Raw genomic sequence first — 19,260 nt, 5'->3', positions numbered from 1 at the left:
CCTAGCTTTTTATAAGTGCTTCTTGACTTTTTACACAAACGGTACGAATAAGTGCTTCTAACTTATAAGCCGAGAAGTCCGGCTTATAATGGGTTGCCAAACACCCACTTTGAATTTTTTAGGAGTATTTGTTAAATATCGAGGACCTGAATAGCTGAACTACTATCCTCAGCCCGTGCCCAACAATCTATTTCTATTTCGAAGTTGTTTTTAAGTAGCCCAACTATTACAACAATTGCAAGAGGCAAACAATCAAAAGAGTCAAGTGCAAAGTTTATTTGACAAAACAATCAATAGACATGATTGTGGGAATGACATACAGCTAATATTACATTATCTTTTACAAACAATATAGCAATTTTTACACCTTATCTTAGCTATTCACACTTTGTATACTTCCAGCAATTGCAGGTTATATTTCTCAAATTTACTCCCTGCTACCTTATGCTCCCCAGAACCTATAATTCAGACAAAGGCGACAACTAAAATTCCGAGTTATCTTTGGCACTAGCTTTTCAATCAACTTCTAAAAATCAATTTATGTTCCAAATATCTGAAAATGGATTTGATTATATATCAGTGGCATTATTCATTATAGTGCTAGTACTGAAATTATCACATATTTTTATCTTCTTCTTCTTGGCCCAAGGTTATTCTCCTTGTCATTGTAAATATAACTGAGGCACCAGCAACAAAACTACACTCTTAACAACTTCCCTACACCCATGTAAACTCCACACTGGCTGAAGCCAGAAACAAACCCTTCTCTGCAAACACAAGACTCGGCAGCACATGTACTGACTTTCAGCATTGAGAAAGATTTAAAATTTTCTTTGCTTGAGGGAAATTTAAACTGATTTGACCTGCCTTGATGATGGCAATGACCAGAATTTTGCCAGTAGAAGGATCAATCCTATCGAGCTGAGTAATTTATGTTCATCATATCGACATCCAAGCCCCAAAGAGCAAAATCCACTCCACCTCATTCAAAATAATTCTGATTCCAAATAAAAACATTACTAAGATTTTGTATGACAATGGCTATACAACTTTAATAATCTTGCAAATTTATAGAATCGTGTTATTTAGCATCGGATCAGCAGAAAAACGATGCAGCTCGTGCAAAATGTAACATACTACTAATTATGTTTCATGGATGAGAGTAATAATTATCTTATTACAATACAAATTTAATGTAATAGTTGACCATGCCCAGTTTGCTCAAACAATTTTACGAACAAAAGTTAAAATCAATTACTACTGGACTTGATAATAATATTGAGTTACCTGATCTGCATATTTGTTCATCTGATCCGGATATGAAGCAAATCGTTTCCATAGCTTTTTTGCTCTTTTTGGATTTCTCTTACAGAGCTTGTTACAGCATTACTACACCCGCTTACTTCAATCCACTCAAGCGTGCATATATTACCAAAGTCTTCGGGGATCTCCATCAGAAGTAGGCATCCAATCACCTGTAAGTGCTCAAGCACAGGAAAGTGATTCCGAGAAGCTGTCCAAGTCACAATATCTAATTCCTCAAGTTTTAGAAATTTGAGACAAGGAAATGCTTCAGGGCTTGGTTCCCAGCAATCACCGAAAAAGGCATGAGATTTCAACTTGAGAACTTCAAGGTTAGGCATCACTTCGAAGACCCAAGCTTCTTTCCAGTCCAAATAAGTATTTGACACTGTAAGTTTTTTAAGACTTCCAGGGAAGGCAATTGAATTGCTAAGTCTTCCGGCTTTGCAGAAAGGAGTTGTGTTTAACAACTTTAATGTTTCTAGGTGCATCAAAAGGCCTAGATCAGGACACTTGAACTCTCCACTTCTTGTTGTCAATGTTCCACAAAGGCCTAGTTTCCGCAAATTTTTAGTTTTGGCTAAGATATGTTGACATGGGCTAGCAGGGCTAACTAGTGACAAGCTCTGCAGGTTTTCCAGGAAACTAGGTTCTTCTTCGACATTGGAGAAATCTATTGGATTTTCCCCTGTTTTGATACAAAGATGCCTCAAGTTTATCATTTTCCAAATATACTTTGGAACGACCATATTCATCCGTGATGTCATGATGAGTGTTTGAAGTTCTTGGAGGCGGCATATAGATTCAGGAAGGTTACCAGTTCTAAAGCGAAGTTCCAAGTACCTCAAGTGTACTAGTTGAACTAATGCAATGGGAAATACAGAAAATTTTAAGGATGATAAATCCAAGGCCCTGATGACTTTGGAGGTTTCCCATACAATTGATACACCATCAAAAAATTTCACAGATAATTCAGTAGAATAGCAAAGACATATTGATGGAATCCCAGGGACATTTGGGCTGAGCAGAAGTTGTGATTCTCTACAGGGATCGTTCGAAGAATGAGAACATGGATAAGAATGTTTATTGTAGTTGGAGATATTTAAGGAAAAATTCTCCTCCTTGGCTTTTCTTACACACAACTCACGCAAGAGGTCATGAATATAACATGTTTTCATTGCACCATTTGACCCTTTCTTACCTACAACAACCAGACTTCTGCTTATAAGATCTGTCAAGTGATCCTCTGCAACATCCTCCAAGGTCTTTTGTGTGCCATCCAGATGTATGAATCCCTCCGCAATCCATAAATAAATCAACTTACGTACTGAGATTCCATAATCTTCTGGGAATGCCCCGAAAGAGAGGAAACAAGGTCTTAAGTGTTGGGGCAGGTGGTTATAACTCAATGCTAGTGTTTCGATGTATTGATTTTCATCAGTTACAATGTAAGATCTAACACTTTTCGCAACATGGATCCACCAGTCCCTGTCCAAATTATCTTTGAGTAGTCCAGCAATGACAACAATTGCCAGAGGCAAACCATGACATTTTTTTGTAATACCATGTCCAATCGAACTCAAATCACTGAAGTAAGCTCCCCTAATGAAAGTTTTCCTTCTAAACAATTCAAAACTTTCATCTTCTGTTAGGAAACGCAAACAAAGTGGATCCCCATCAGATTGTGCATGCGAAGCAATTACTTTGAGCCGAGTGGTGAGCATAATTCTACTCCCGTTCTTGTCATCTGGAAAACAATTTTTGAAATCATCCCAAGCCTCCCTGCTCCATATATCATCAATTACAATAAGATATCTCCGGCCCATCAAAGCTCGATATAAGTGATGGGCTAACATATTATCATCCATCTGATAAACATCATCAGTAACCTCAGCAACTGACCTTAAAATGCCAAGCAATAAATTCCTCTTATGATAGATCTGAGAACAAGTGACCCATGCTCGAACATAAAAGTAAGAAACGACATAAGGATCATTATAAAGTCTTCGAGCTAAAGTAGTCTTACCAAGTCCGGCCATTCCTACAATAGAGATTACTTGAAGCCTCTTCTTAGTGATAGACACAAGTTGTTGGAGCAAACTACTTGCCTCTGCTTGGTATCCAACAAAAACTTCCCTCTTGAATTCTGAGTCCGGAAGATCACTGGAAGATTCAGCGTACTCGGGTTCTTCTTCAAATTTCTTTCTGTCGAAGTAAAACTTAGAAGTGATGTCCCGGAAATCATAGTCTTGCATGGAGGCTTTATAAATTTGAGCCACTTCAGAGGCCAGTCGGTCTCCAACAACTAAGAGACTAAGATCTGAGTAATCTGCAACATCGACGCTTGTTCTGACATATGAAAGTAGATCACTAACAAGAAGATTAAGTGTTGTATCATTTGACATATGAAAGTCAGAGAATTCTCATTTCTGATTGTAAAGGTTTGGAATTCTTCAATATAGGAGCTGAGCACTTGGTGGTAAAAAGAAATTTGGTTTCTTTGTAAAGGATGCCACTTAGTAAATGTAAGTAGCCTGTTCACTTCTCCTAACAAACGATCAAACAACTTATTCATCTCTGATTACCTGCTTGTAGTGAGTAGCATTTATAAACATTCAATCTTACTAGTTAAGTACATCAGACTTTTCTTCTGTCTTTGCAAATTTAAGACCACATGTTTTTTTGTGTTTTATCCTGTACTCCAAAAAGTCCTCAGATGCCAGTAGTAATAAGGCATGTAATTTGCATGATTAAAAAAGTAATCAAGAATAAGTTCCATGCTAAATTACCATTTCGAGTACATAATTCAAAATTAAAATTAAAATTAACTTTGTGAAATGAGGAATATATATCTGTTTAGCTAGGAGCTAGCGCGGGGTTTAGAAGGAACTTGAGCCAATCATTGCCATAGCTCTCTTGCTCTCTCTGAATATTTCTTGCAGAACTGGTTGCAGCTTCACTGCAGCCACTTAACTCAATCCACTCAAGCGTCCATATGTTACCAAAGTCTTCTGGAATCTCCATTAGGTAAGGACATCGACAAATCTGCAAGCGCTGAAGCTCTGGAAAGTGATTACGAGAAGCTGTCCAAGTCAGAATATTCAATTCATCAAGTTTCAGAAGTTTGAGACGAGGAAATGCTTCCGTACTTGTTTCCCAGTCTCTACCAACAAAGGCATGAAATTTTAACTTGAGAACTTCAAGGTTAGGTATCATTTCAAAGATCCAAGCTTCCTTCCAATCCAAATAAGTATTTGACACAGTAAGACTTTTAAGAGTTTCAGGGAATATAATTGAATCACTTAATCTTCCTGCTTTGCACAAAGCAGTTGTGTTTAGCAACTTCAATGTTTTGAGGTGCTTTAAATGACATATATCAGGAAATTTCATCTCACCACTCTTAGTTGTCAATGGTCCACAAAGACCCAGCTTCTTCAGATTACGAGTCCTGGCCAATATATCTTGACATGGCCTAGTTGGGCTTACTAGTGACATGGTGTATAAGTTTTCCATTAATATAGCTTCCTCTTCCACATCAGAGATACTCACATGATTTTCCCCTGTTTTGATGCAAAGATGCCTCAACGTTGTTATTTTCCAAATATTCTTTGGAACAATCATATTTGTCCTTGATGACATGACAAGTGTTTGGAGTTCCCTAAGGTTGGACACAGATTCAGGAGGGTTACCTGACCTAAACCGAAGTTCCAAGTACCTCAACTGTACTAGTTGCAATAATTCACATGGAAATGCCAACAATTCTATGGATGATATATCCAAAACCCTGATAAGTTTGGAGGTATCCCATATAACTAATACATCCTTAACAGATGAGTTGGAGACTTCCCAACAAGAGCAACAAGGGTTTGATGGAATATTAAGGACATTAGTGCTGAGAAAAAGTTGGGGTTTCGTAGAAGAGTCGTCTAGAGAATGAGGACATGAATAGGTATGTTTATTGTACCAGTATATATCTGGTGAAAAATTTTCTTCCTCAGCTTTTTTTAGGCCCAAGTCACGCAAGAGGTCATGAATACGGCACATTTTAATTGCTCCATTAGACCTTTTTTTTCCAACAACCACCAAGCTTCTTCCTATGAGATTCATCAAGTAATCCTCTGCTACGTCCTCCAAGCTCTTTTCTGTTCCATCCTGCTGTATGAAACCCTCTGCAATCCATAACCAAGTCAACTTACATACTGGGATGTCGTGATCTTCTGGGAATGCTCCAAAAGAGAGAAAACAAGGTCTCAAGTGTTGAGGGAGGTGGTGATAACTCAATGCTAGTGTATCTATGTATTGATTTTCATCAGTTAAGATGTATGAACTTACAGCTTCATCAACCTGCGCCCACCAACTCATTTGCAGATTGGTTTTCAGAAGTCCCGCAATTACAACAATTGCAAGAGGCAATTCGCGACACTTTCTTGCAATACTCTTTCCAATCGAATACATTTGTCCAGAGTAATATCCCATTATGAAGGCTTTCTTTTTAAACAAATCAAAACTTTCCTCTTCCGTTAGAAAACGCAAACAATGTGGATTCCCTTTAGGTTGTGCATGCACAGCAACATCTTTGATCCGGGTGGTCAGCAAAATCTTACTCCCGTTGATGTCATTAGGAAAAGATATCTGAAAATCATCCCATGCCTCTTTACTCCATATATCATCAATCACAATAAGGTATCTCCGACCCTTTAAAGCACGGTACAAGGCATGGGCTAACATGTTGTCATCCATCATAGAAACATCATCAGTAATCTCAACAACTGAGCTTACAAGTGTAAGCAACAAATCCCTCTTATTATATACTTGAGAACAAGTGATCCATGCACGAGCATAGAAGTATGAAACAACATAAGGATCATTATATAGTCTTTCAGCTAAAGTAGTCTTACCAAGTCCTGCCATCCCTACAATGCAGATAACTTGAAGCTGCTTCTTAGTAATAGAGACAAGTTGCTGGAGTAAATCACTTGCCTCAGCTTGGAATCCAACAAAAGCTTCGACCTCTTGAATATACTTCTTTTCGAAGTAAAAGTGGGAACTGAAGTCTGGGGGATCCCATTCTTCCGTCTTCCTAACAATTCGGTTGGAGGCTTTATAAATCCCAGCCACTTCCAGTGCTAGTTGGTCTCCAACACGGGTCAGATCAGGAGGATCAGAGCTTGTCACATACTTAGAAAAAAGTATGCTTCTAATAGCAGTACTTAATTCTACACTTTCAGTTAACTGAAATCTAAAGTTCTCATCTGTAATTGTAAAGGTTGCAAATGCTTCAGAGAAGTACTTGAGCTTTTCAGAATAAAAAGAAATCTGACATCTTTCAAAAGGAAGCCAATCATCATATCTAAGAAGCTTATTCACCTGTTCAAACAATCGATCAAACAGAACATCCATTTTTGATTTACATGCCTTAGTGCTCCCTCTGTTATGATCAGAGTTAGAGAGAAACCGGGTAGAGAAGTGTTTGGAATCAGAATTCTCTTTTTCTCTTTTTGTGGAATCTTGCTTGGAGGCTTCATAAATATGAGTCACTTCAAATGCTAGTCGATCCCCAACATGGGCGAGATTAGGAGGATCCTCAAATTTGAAAAACTCAAGCCTTGTCACATTCTTATACTCAAGTATCCTGGTAACAAGAATGTGTAGTGTTGGATCGATTAATAACTCAGATATATGACCCTGATCTGTGATTTGATATCTATGGAATTCTTTAACCAAGGACCTGAGCTGCTGTGAATAATAAGTAATCTGAGATCTTTCTTTAGGAAGCCAATATGGATACCGAAGAAGGCTATTGACTTCCTGTATCATACTACGAAACAAAATATCCATTTTAAATTGCCTGGAGGATATATATTGAAGCCAAGAAGCCTAATTACGAGGGCAGCAAGCAGCTTTCCTCGTATTCAAATGGCTGATACTTCGTAAATTTAACTGCTGGGAATTGTTTCTTAATATTAGAGGAAGTAAGAAGAGAAAGTAGTTCTGCAAACATGAAAAGGCTAAAGTAGAGAAGGTAATCACAGCTTAGTTCATTGGAAGAAAAAAAGGATTTTTAAGCAACAGAGAAAGCACAAATTCATGTCTTACCTGAAGAAAAAAAAGTCGGTGAAGTAAATTAACAACAATGTTTCTTACAAAAGAAAGGAGGTCTGCAAAATAAAGAAAATGAAGTGGTAAGTGTCGTCATTCCTCATGTAAACAATTTCCAACAAGAGATGACAAAGATGTCAATTATCACACTTCACAAGTAAAGTAGCAATACTATGTAAAAAAAATCCTTTAGAGTTAAGAAAACTAAGAAGCCTGTGCAGTTGTAGTAGCATCTGATTAAACACAATATCTATAGTTCATACACCTCTGGGCTCTGGGAATACTTCATATCACTTTCTGCAATGCATAGTATGTTACGCCCTGTTCGTTAAAACCAAACAATCTCTTAGTAGGCATTTGGTTAATGGTTAATGAACCCGGTTAACAGGAATCGCAACCTCAAACCCATGCCTGGAGGGTTACACTCCCCTTGAATACCCAATTTAATACCCCTTATGTTCATACCCTTAATTCTCATTTCCGATTTTGATACTCACTCACGATTCAAACATCTCTTTAATGTTCATTTGTTTAACTATTGTTAAGAATTAAGATAATCTGGTTTACACAAAACTTTATGGAGCATTTGAATTGTGGATAGAAATGGGAATGAGAATGCGTATATCATGAGCTGTGAAGGGAATGATTCACCGAAAAATATAATAAAATTTAATAATCAACATAAAAATACATAGGTTTGAGATTCTGATTCCGTTAACCGGACATGATCCATACAACCCCTTCAACTCACTTCACATACATAATATTCAAATGCCTGATCGATTCTTACTTTCTCTTCTATCTGTTTTTTATTTGGCAACTGAATGCTCTGTAGCCTTTCTGGCTTTAATTTAAATGGTATAAATAATTTAGATTAGGTACTTTATAATATCAGCATTTTAAAGTCGCATGTTCTTAGGGGTCGTTTGGATGGTAAATGAAAATGGGGAGCGGAAATGGTAATAAGGGGTATAGGAATAAAGGGTACGGAGATGACTATCCCAAAAGGCATGGAAGATCTACCCACCAAAGGTTCCATTTCATACAATAAAATGACTAATTCGAACACTAACACGATTTGAAGTTCCGATATCCGTTAACCGAGCTCATTAACCATGATCCAAAAGTCTCTTAATTTTTCCTTCTCATCTATTCATTTCATTTCTAGGTACCCCATAAATTAATCGTTAGAAGTTGAGCGCGATTTTAATCAAATTCAATTAATCGTTAGAAGTTGAGCGCGATTTTAATCAAATTCAAACTGCAGCTGCCACATAAATTTACAACCTTACCAATGAAAGCCTCAATATAGAGGATCCCCATCAGGTTATACATGCAAAATTCGAGTATGATGTGCTCAAGTGTATATCCTACCAACAAGATCATATATACTCAAGAATTCTGAAATCTGGATCATCTGTAATCCTATGCAAATGAGATAAATTCGACAAGCACTCGAACTTCTTAAAATAAAACGAGATAGGAGATCCATTAGCAAGGAAAGCTTTTTTTTCATCTCTGGTATCCACATCTCGACTATGGCCTGATCAGACGCCCCATTGAATGTTGGCGGATTCAAGCGTTTAAAATGAGAGATCATGTTCGGTTTCAGTAGCTGATCACAAGTCCGGATGGAGTCTGAGCTAGTAAATCAAATACATTCTCTTCTTCGTTGTTGTTCCCGTTGTCATAGTTGTTGTGATTGTTGTTCTCTTCTCCCATATTTTCTAAAATAACAACAACAAAAAATACACAAAAACAATGAACTAGCAATAGTGTTCAAAAAGATGAAACACAATTCTAAATCAGATCGATACTTAATCATATGAAATAATTCCACAAGATTGTTGTCTAATAATAAACTAAGTAATCTCTAAGTAATCTCTGTCAACCGAACTCTCCCTAATTTTTCTAAGTTCCTCTTTTTAGTGGCGGACCTCCTACTATCTTCGATTCTAAAGCTCTGGAAGTAAAGTAGGAGGCTAGGAGCCCATCATGTTATGATAACAAGAAATGAGATCTTTGTACAGTATGCCAGTTGGTAAATGTAACAAGCCTATTCACTTTTCCTAACAAACGATTAAACAAGACACCTAATTTTGGTTACTTGCCTGTAGAGAGTAGCAGCTTTTTTTTATTCAAATCAAGCTAACCTGCATCTTCATTGGTTTGCCGTAATGTAGGCAACTGCATGACCTAACGTTAGAAGGAAGGTCCATACAAGTTCAAGAAATCATCCAGAAAGCTTTTTAATTAGGCCATTCCGGTTGGTTCAGCATCATCATCAGCTTATAGCGAAAGTTTAAATGCTCCGTATCCAAGTCTCTTATGAAACTGAAAATAAATTTAGAGCACCTGTATTGTCAAGTTCAAAAGGGGATAACATAGAGTACAGACATAGTGCTAGAACTTTACAAGATCGCCTGATCAACAAACTGCGATTGCAAAAACATCCATATCACGAAAATATAAATTACATAAATTTTTATCATAAATAAACCAGAAACCATTGAAATTATTCAGCAACCTGACCTGCTGTATTCTGTGTTTGTGTAGCTGGAAGTTTCTCCAGGGTTGTGAAGGATCTTAAGAAAATCGTTACCATTTTTCTCTTGCTCCTTCTGCATGTAAGTTGCAGAATTTGCTGCATCATCACTACACTCACTAAACTCAATCCACTCAAGTGTGCATATATTACCAAAGTCTTCTGGAATCATAAGCAGATTAGAGCATCGGTGCACCTGTAAGCACTGAAGAACTGGAAAGTGATCACGTGAAGCTGTCCAAGTCACGATATCCAGTTCATCAAGTTTCAGAAATTTAAGACGAGGGAATGCTCCCAAACTTGTTTCCCAGTCTTTACCGACAAAGGCATGAAATTTCAACTTGAGGACTTCAAGGTTAGGTATCATTTCAAAGGCCCAAGCTTCACTCCAATCCAGATAAGTATTTGAGAGGGAAAGACTTGTAAGACTTTTGGGGAATATGATTGAGTCGCTCAGTCTTCCGGCTTTGCACAAAGGAATTGTGTTTAGCAACTTTAATGCTTTGAGGTGCATTAGAAGGCCAAGATCAGGAAATTGTAAATCCCCACTATTTGTTGTCAATTGTCCACAAAGACCTAGCTTCTTTAAATTTGGAGTCCTGGCTAAGATGTGTTGAAATGGCCTAGTAGGACTCACTAGTGACATGGTCTGCAAGTTTTCCAATAAGCTGGGTTCTTCTTCAACATCAGAGGATTTCACAAGGTTTTCTCCTGACTTAATGCAAAGATGCCTCAAGTTTATTATCTTCCACATATTATTTGGAACAACCATATTCATCCTGGATGACATGATAAGTGTCTGGAGTTCTCTAAGGCAAGATATAGATTCCGGAGGATTACCAGACCTAAACCGAAGTTCCAGGTACCTCAAGTGTACTAGTTGCAATACTTCGCTTGGGAATACAAATAATTCGATGGATGATATATCCAAAGATCGGATATGTTTGGAGGTATCACATATCATTGATAGGTCCTTGGAAAATGATTGGGAAACTTTAGAAGATAAGCAAGTACAGTCTGATGAAAGATTTGTTGAAGAATGAGGACATGAATAACAATGTTTGTTGTACCTGTAAATATTTGGCGGAAAATGATCTTCCTCTGCTTTTTTTAAGCACAAATCACGCAACAGGTCATGAATACGACATGTTTTGATTGCTCCGTTAGACCCTTTCTTCCCTACAACAACTAGACTTCTCCACATAAGATCTGTCAAGTAATCCTCTGCAATATCCTCTAAGATCTTTTTTGTGCCATTCTGATGTATGAATCCCTCTCCAATCCATATCCAAATTAACTTGTGTACTGGGATTTCATGATCTTCTGGGAATGCTCCAAATGTGAGAAGACAAGGTCTCAAATGTTGAGGAAGGTAGTTATAACTTAATGCTAGTGTATTCATGTACTGATTTTCATGCGATACAATGTATGAACTTATGCTTTTCTCTACCTGTGCCCACCAGTCCATCTCCAAATTGTTTTTAAGTATTCCAGCTATTACAACAACTGCAAGAGGCAAACCACGACATTTTCTTGTAATACTTTTTCCAGTCAAATTCAAATACTCAAAAAATGGTCCGGTTATGCAGGCTTTCTGCTTGAATAAATCAAGACTTTCTTCTTCTGTTAGAAAACGCAAAGAAAGTGGACTCCCTTTAGATTGTGCATGCAAAGCAACGTCCTTGAGCCGGGTGGTCAGCATAATTTTACTCCCATTGTTGTCATCCGGGAAACATCTCTTAAGATCATCCCATGCCTTATTGCTCCATAAATCATCAATTACAATAAGGTATCTCCGACCTTTTAATGCACAATACAAGTCATGGGCTAACATATTTTCATTCTTTTTGCAAACATAATCCGCGATTTTAGTCACTGACCTTAAAATGGAAAGCAAAAGATCCCTCTTATGATAAACTTGAGAACAAGTGGCCCATGCTTGAACATAAAAGTAAGATACTACATAAGGATCATTGTAAAGTCTTTTAGCTAAAGTAGTCTTACCAAGTCCAGCCATTCCTACAATGGAGATCACTTCAAGTTGTTTCTTTGTGTTAGACACAAGTTGTTGGAGTAATTTATTAACCTCCATTCCAAATCCTATGAAAACTTCCTCCTCTAGATATTTGTCTTTATCAAAGTGAAAGTGGGATGGGAAATCATGGGACTTGCATTCTACTGCCTTACTGGAATCTTGAAAAGTTTTATAAATCATAGCCACCTGATTCGCTAGTCTGTCTCCAACACTGTTGAGATCAGGAGGATCATTAAAATCTAAGATTTCAATGCTTGTACTCGCACTTTTATAGTCGAGTATCCTACTAACAAGAACATGTAAAGTTCTGTCCCTTGCCAACGCATGTATAAAGTCCTCATCTATGACTGTAAAGCTTTGCAAGTCACTGGAGAAGGAGCTCAGCTTTTGATAATAAAAGGAAATTTGAGCTCTTTCAATAAGAAGCCAGTGAGGATATGTAAAAAGCCTATTTACTTCTAGTGACAAACAGTGAAACAGAAATTTAATATCTAGTATACTACCCTGCACCTGCAATCCAACTTGGGCTTCTTCAAATCTGTTTTTGTCGAAGTAAAACTGGGAAGGGAAGTCTTGGAAATCACCTTCTTCTGCCTTGCTAGAATCTTTTTTTGTGGCATTATGAATCAAAGCCACTTGAAACGCTAGTCGGTCTCCAACAAGAGTGAGATCAGGAGGATCATTATACTTAAAAAACTCAACGCTTCTTCTCCCATTCTTATACTTGATCATGTTGTTAGCAAGAACATTTAGCGTTCTGTCATACAAGAACTTGGATAGAAAATCCTCATCTTTGAGTTGAAAGCTTTGAAATTGTTTTGACAAAGAGCTGAGCTTTTTAGAATAAAAAGAAAGTTGAGCTCTTTCTATAGGATTCCAATTTTGATAAGTAAGAAGCCTTTGCAGTTGTAATAACATATGATCAAACAAAATATTCATATCTGATATACCTCTGGAAGTAGCAGCTTTCCTCATTCTCTTCTCTCAGTCTTTGGCAAGACAACCCTTGTTACTGCCTTCTGAAATTTGATAGTGGTGGATCATTCTTCAATATTTGTGGGCGTCATCCATTATATTCCAAATAATTAAATATTTACAATTTTAATGAGCAGGTTTAACTTTTAAGTGATTATTAAGAGTAAAATAGAAATAGGTGGCCGGCAATGACAATGACAAACAATGTGTAATCTTATGCCATATAGGACAATGTTGTATTTTAATTCTGGATTTCGGATTAGAGCATCTACAACAAAAACTGCCATAAGGGCTCATAGCAAGTGAGTCAATATTATTTTAAAAATTCTCGAGTGATGTTGCATATGGTCTTTCCAAATTTTGATATGTGCATATTTTGGCCGCAAAGGAGGTAAAGAAATTGCTTGGAAAGCTATTTTTCCAAGATCAATCCAGAACAAAGACATCAGAATCATGAAAGATAATAAATCATATTCATAATAAAATACAAACAAATAGTGATCCAGTAGGAATATTACAACCAAAGATACAGAGGCAACACTGTGACAACAGACATATCATGAAACCACAAGAAGCTTCACAAGTTCTGAAGCCAAATATAACATAAAACCAAATATAAACAAGTACTTATTGTGGTTGTTCCCATCTCAAGGGCTGTTGGTGGATGGTGGTGGGCTGAAGAAAGGAATAGATGGGAATGTCGTAGGAATGTTAATGTTTGGAATGGTAGGGAATGATGCAGGCAAAGGAGGAAGTGCCACCTTCGGGATCGTAGTAGGCATGGTTGGAAGAGTTGGAATAGTCGGTAGTGTAGGGAGAGAAGTAGCTGGCAATGGTGGTAGACCTCCTACTCTCGGAAGCGTTGGCATGGTAGGCAGTGGGGGCAATGAAACCTTAGGCAATGTCGGAATAGTTGGAAGTATTGGCACTGAAGTTTGCAGCAAGTGGCGAGCTCCCAAACTCACATCAATGACGGAAAGTGACAAAACTGCAACCAAAGACAAGATGAATGTAATGCATGGGGAGCAGAAGTCAAACGGAGTCAAAGTTTTCTCAAGACAAAGGAAGAAACATGTGACAGGGGCAAAGTAGGAAAAGGCAGAAGGGAATAAAGAATAAAAGAAATATGTGGAAAAGGTGAAGGGTGGGGCCGTAGGAGAAAGAGGGGAGATAGAAATAGAGAAGGCATGTAATTGAGGGTTTTTATCGAATTGGTGAATTAGTAGTTTATTTTGGGAGAGTAACTGGGGCTCTCGAATTTCCCAGATCCTTGTAATCAGGAGAGTCCGAGTACTAGTAATTGGAGTTTGTTTCCTTGTTTTCGTTTCTATATTGTGCGTTGAGGTGTTCGTTTGTGTTCTCTGTCGAAACTTGCTTGTTAGGGTTGATATTTACATCTCTGTGCATCTCAAGTGGTATCAGAGCGATACGGTCCATGGCACCCACTACGCCATCGTTTCCTCAACGTGTTGAAGAGCTCGAAGATGCAGTTGGGGGTTTGGAGGCGAAGTTAACTGGATTGGTGGCGACGGCGGTTGAAAAGGCTGTTGGGGTTATGAAACAGTCATTGGTAGATCTGTTGTTGGAGGGTCAGGCGGCCGCAACACAGAAACACACCGCGGCGATGGAGGCAATGGGGGGTTTGTTGGAGGGTCGGATTGGTAGGGTTCGTGAGCACCACGACACGATTCTTCACTCTATCAAAACAGATCAGGAGCTCTTTCAAGCAGAGATTCGAGCTGCCATCGCTGGGTTGCAGTCGGTTTCGTTCCCACACTCAGATCGGGTCGATCCGAGTGTTCATCAGCATGATTCCAACTCGCTTGGTCCATTTCAGTCACCACATCGTGGCTCCCAGGGCAATAACCTGTTTGGGGCAGGATCCAACGATAGAGGGTTTTATGGGGGAGGGGGCTCCGGCGGCGGCCCGGGGCACTGGAGATACCGTAAATTAGACATGCCCCTCTTTGATGGGACAGACCCGGATGGGTGGATCATGAGGGTGGAGCGCTACTTTGGGTTCTATAAGTTGTCTGAAGAAGAACGATTGGAAGCTGTGGTCGTCGCACTTGAAGGCGATGCACTACGTTGGTATCAATGGGAGAACAAACGTCACCCCATCAGACGTTGGAATGACCTCCGGGCTTTTATCCTGCGCCAGTTTAGGCCTATGAGTGGTGGATCTTTGTATGAACAGTGGCTCGCGACGGCACAGACCAATAGTGTGGGGGAATACCAGCGTAAATTCATTGAAACTGCCGCGCCACTGGATCGCATCTCTGAAGAGGTGCTGCTGGGTCAATTTTTGAATGGATTGCGGGATGACATCAAGGCTGAGGTACGGTTGCTAAGCCCCTTGAACTTAGAACAAGCTATGGAATTAGCGTTAAGAGTTGAGGAAAAGAATGCTGCTATATCACCTAAGAAAACAGGGGTCAGTTGGTATAAATCGAGCACTGCTTCGTATACTTCTAAAGGGTCTACCCCGTCGGTGGCTACTTCACTGGGAACACTGCCTCCCTCTGTGTCTGTTAAAAACTGGGCTATTGGTTCCAGCGACTCCTCATCTGTCGCCTCACCCAAGTATTCAGGGACTGGTACACCTCGAGCAGGGGGCGAGATGCGTCGTTTATCCGAGAAGGAACTGCAGGACAAACGTGCAAAGGGATTGTGTTTTAAATGTGATGACAAGTGGGTTGCTGGACACCGCTGTAGGCGACGAGAATTGAGTGTATTACTGATGGATGATGATGAAGAGGAAGGGTCGGATGGGCTGGGCAGCGAACCCCCTCCTTCACCTACGGAGGAGCCGGGGGTTGAGGGACGTGGACAGCCCGAGGTATCACTGAATTCGGTGGTTGGGTTATCAAATCCCAAAACCATGAAACTACGAGGCCTGTTGGCTGACAAGGAGGTTATTGTGCTAATTGATCCAGGGGCCACGCACAACTTCGTGTCCCTGGCAACTGCTACATCTTTGAAATTGCCGATCACGGAGGATGCTGGGTTCGGGGTGTCGTTGGGGAATGGTACTACTGTTAAGGGCAAAGGACTCTGCAAAGATGTTATGTTGCAGTTAGACGGGGGTGTGGTAGTAAAGGATGATTTCCTTCCTCTGGAATTGGGAACAACGGACGTTATATTGGGAATTCAATGGTTGGAGCAATTGGGTCCTGTGACGACAAATTGGAAAACCCAAGTTATGCAGTTTAAAGTGGGCAGTAATCTTGTCACCCTGGTGGGCGATCCATCACTAGTAAGGTCCAAGGTGTCTCTTAAATCCATGATGCGCACCTTACGGAAGGAGAAGCAAGGGTACTGGGTAGAGGTGCAGCAAATGCAAGCATTAGCCCCAAGTCAGGAACCGGTAATTCCACCTTTTCTGCAGAACATTGTGACGCAGCATACTAGAGTTTTTGCTGAGCCAGAAGGGCTGCCTCCAGCCAGAGGGCACGATCACGCCATTCCCCTGAAAGAGGGCAGCAACCCAGTAGGGGTACGGCCATATCGGTATCCCCATAGCCAAAAGGATGAAATCGAACGGATGATTCAGGAAATGCTTATGGCAGGGATCATAAAACCCTCCACGAGCCCTTTCTCCAGCCCCGTACTTTTAGTTCGCAAGAAAGATGGCTCGTGGCGTTTTTGCGTGGATTATAGAGCCTTGAACAAAGAAACTATTCCTGATAAATATCCAATCCCGGTCATTGATGAGCTTTTAGATGAACTACATGGTGCTCGAGTATTTTCTAAGCTCGACTTGCGTGCGGGATATCACCAGATCTTGGTTAAGCCCGAGGATACACATAAAACTGCCTTCCGAACCCATGATGGTCACTACGAGTTTCTTGTAATGCCGTTTGGGTTGATGAACGCACCGGCTACATTTCAATCGTTAATGAATGATATTTTCAGGCCTTACTTGCGTAAATATGTGTTGGTGTTCTTCGACGATATTCTGATCTATAGCAAGACGCAAGCAGAGCATCAGATTCACTTGACAGTGGTGTTAGACACGTTAGCAGAACATAGTTTATATGCGAACCTCAAGAAGTGTGCCTTCGGGAAGTCTGAGGTCGCCTATTTGGGTCATGTAATTTCGGAGCAAGGGGTGGCTGTTGATAGTGACAAGATTAAGGCTGTGTTGGAATGGGAAACACCCAAATCTCTCCGGGAACTCCGTGGGTTTTTGGGTTTGACCGGTTATTACAGGAAGTATGTCGCTGGGTATGCGCAGATTGCTGGCCCTCTCACTGACCAGCTCCGTAAAGATAATTTTGGCTGGAATTGTGAAGCTGCCAAGGCCTTTGAAGCTCTGAAGAAAGCCATGACTAACCCCCCTGTATTAGCCATGCCAGACTTCGGAAAAATGTTTGTCGTGGAAACCGATGCCTCGGGGTATGGCATCGGGGCTGTCTTGATGCAAGACAACAGACCGATTGCTTTCTTCAGTAAATTGTTGGGTGTGCGGGCTAGACAGAAATCGATATATGAAAAAGAATTAATGGCAGTGTGTTTGGCAGTTCAAAAGTGGAAGTATTACTTGCTTGGGAGGCATTTTGTGGTGCGGACAGACCAGCAGAGTCTCCGCCACATAACCCAACAAACCGAGGTTGGCAGTGATTACCAGAAGTGGGTAAGTAAACTAATGGGGTACTCGTTTGATGTGCAGTTCAAACCAGGGCGTTCGAACTTGGTAGCAGATGCACTATCGCGTAAATCAGTTGGGGTGGTACATCTGGGTGCGTTACTGGCGTCTGTAGGCTGGGACTGGTTAGCGTTGGATCAGGAAGTAAAGGCTGACCCTGCCTTACGCACCATTATCGACGACATTAGCCAGGGCAAAAGTAATTTGGAGGGTTTTACTGTGGTAGATGGCAGACTTCTGTACCGAGGACGGGTGGTACTTCCTCGTACTTCCAAATTTAAAGAGCTTTTGTTACGGGAATACCACTGTACTCCGGTGGGAGGGCACTCAGGAGAACTGAAAACCTATCTCCGTCTCGCAGCAGAATGGCAGTGGTCTGGGATGCGGAAAGATGTCACTATGTTTGTTCAGGGGTGTAATACTTGCCAACAGCAGAAAAATTCCCAACGCTTACCTGCAGGATTGCTTCAACCACTCCCCATCCCATCTCTAATTTGGGAAGATATTTCGATTGATTTCATCGAGGGGCTTCCCCTGTCATTGGGCATTGATACTATTTTGGTTGTGGTGGATAGGCTTACAAAGTACAGCCATTTTGTGGGGTTACGCCATCCTTTTACAGCGGTGTCAGTGGCTGCTGTGTTTGTGAAGGAGATTGTTCGACTACATGGTATTCCAGCATCTATTATTTCTGACCGTGACCGCATTTTCTTAAGCAGCTTCTGGCGTGAACTGTTTAGGCTGCAAGGAACTGAGTTAAAGCGCAGTACTTCGTACCATCCCCAAACGGACGGTCAAACCGAGATTACTAACAAAACCTTGGAGACTTATTTGCGCTGTTATGCCGGCAACCACCCTCGCCAATGGGCCAAGTGGCTGCCATGGGCAGAATTCTCGTACAATACCTCTCCACACTCCTCCACAAAATTTACACCATTTAAGTTGGTTTATGGGCGAGATCCTCCTACCCTCATTCGACTTAGTCATGGGGCCACTGTTGTTGGAAGTGTGGAGGAAGTACTCCTGGAACGTGATGCTATATTGGATGAATTGCATGTGAATTTAATTAGAGCCCAGCAACGCATGAAAATGGCAGCAGATGCTAAGCGTCGTGAGGAAGAGTTTGCAGTTGGAGACTTGGTGTATCTCAAACTTCAGCCTTACCGCCAACATTCCTTGGCTAGGCGTCCCTTTGAGAAGTTGGCTGCGAAGTTTTATGGTCCTTTCAAAGTGATACAGCGGGTGGGAAAAGTAGCCTATAAGCTGGATTTACCCCAGGACAGTAAACTTCATCCTGTGTTTCATGTTTCCCAGTTAAAGAGGGCTGTGGGGAACCAGCCATCCCACCCCACTGTCCCAGTGCAGCTGTCTACTGATTTGGAGTTGGTCGTTCAACCTGAGCATTTGATTGCAGTACGAAACAAAGGGGGCCCCAATGAACGTCAGCTTGAGGTGCTGCTGAAGTGGCAGGATTTACCTGCATTTGAAGCTACCTGGGAGGATGCTGACATGATCAATCAGCGTTTCCCTGACTTCCACCTTGAGGACAAGGTGAATCTTTGGGAGGCGGCTAATGTAATGCATGGGGAGCAGAAGTCAAACGGAGTCAAAGTTTTCTCAAGACAAAGGAAGAAACATGTGACAGGGGCAAAGTAG

At 40.5% G+C, this 19,260-nt stretch overlaps 3 protein-coding genes across 3 annotated transcripts; all 3 read right to left on the bottom strand.

Annotated features, from left to right (window-relative positions):
- Nucleotides 1-370: 370 nt before the first annotated feature.
- Nucleotides 371-3,707, bottom strand: LOC108212337 (putative late blight resistance protein homolog R1A-10). The gene is made up of 2 exons (XM_017384067.2): nt 1,288-3,707; nt 371-997 (listed from the first exon to the last, which is right to left on the bottom strand). Exon 1 carries the CDS (start codon nt 3,705-3,707, stop codon nt 1,305-1,307), a length of 2,403 nt encoding a protein of 800 aa, XP_017239556.1. The 3' UTR covers nt 371-997; nt 1,288-1,304.
- A 376-nt stretch (nt 3,708-4,083) lies between these two features.
- Nucleotides 4,084-7,254, bottom strand: LOC108212336 (putative late blight resistance protein homolog R1B-16). The gene has a single exon (XM_017384065.2). The coding sequence runs from the start codon at nt 7,138-7,140 to the stop codon at nt 4,159-4,161; it is 2,982 nt and encodes a 993-aa protein (XP_017239554.1). The 5' UTR covers nt 7,141-7,254; the 3' UTR covers nt 4,084-4,158.
- Nucleotides 7,255-9,009: 1,755 nt separating this feature from the next.
- On the bottom strand, nt 9,010-12,108 carry LOC135151400 (putative late blight resistance protein homolog R1B-16). Its single transcript, XM_064089838.1, has 3 exons — nt 9,934-12,108; nt 9,757-9,836; nt 9,010-9,128 (listed from the first exon to the last, which is right to left on the bottom strand). The coding sequence occupies exons 1-3, from the start codon at nt 12,036-12,038 to the stop codon at nt 9,010-9,012; spliced, it is 2,304 nt and encodes a 767-aa protein (XP_063945908.1). The 5' UTR covers nt 12,039-12,108.
- Nucleotides 12,109-19,260: the final 7,152 nt, after the last annotated feature.

Source organism: Daucus carota, chromosome 3, assembly GCF_001625215.2.
Source record: "Daucus carota subsp. sativus chromosome 3, DH1 v3.0, whole genome shotgun sequence".
NCBI classification, from domain to species: domain Eukaryota; kingdom Viridiplantae; phylum Streptophyta; class Magnoliopsida; order Apiales; family Apiaceae; genus Daucus; species Daucus carota.
This window is presented reverse-complemented; position numbering and strand designations above follow the sequence as displayed.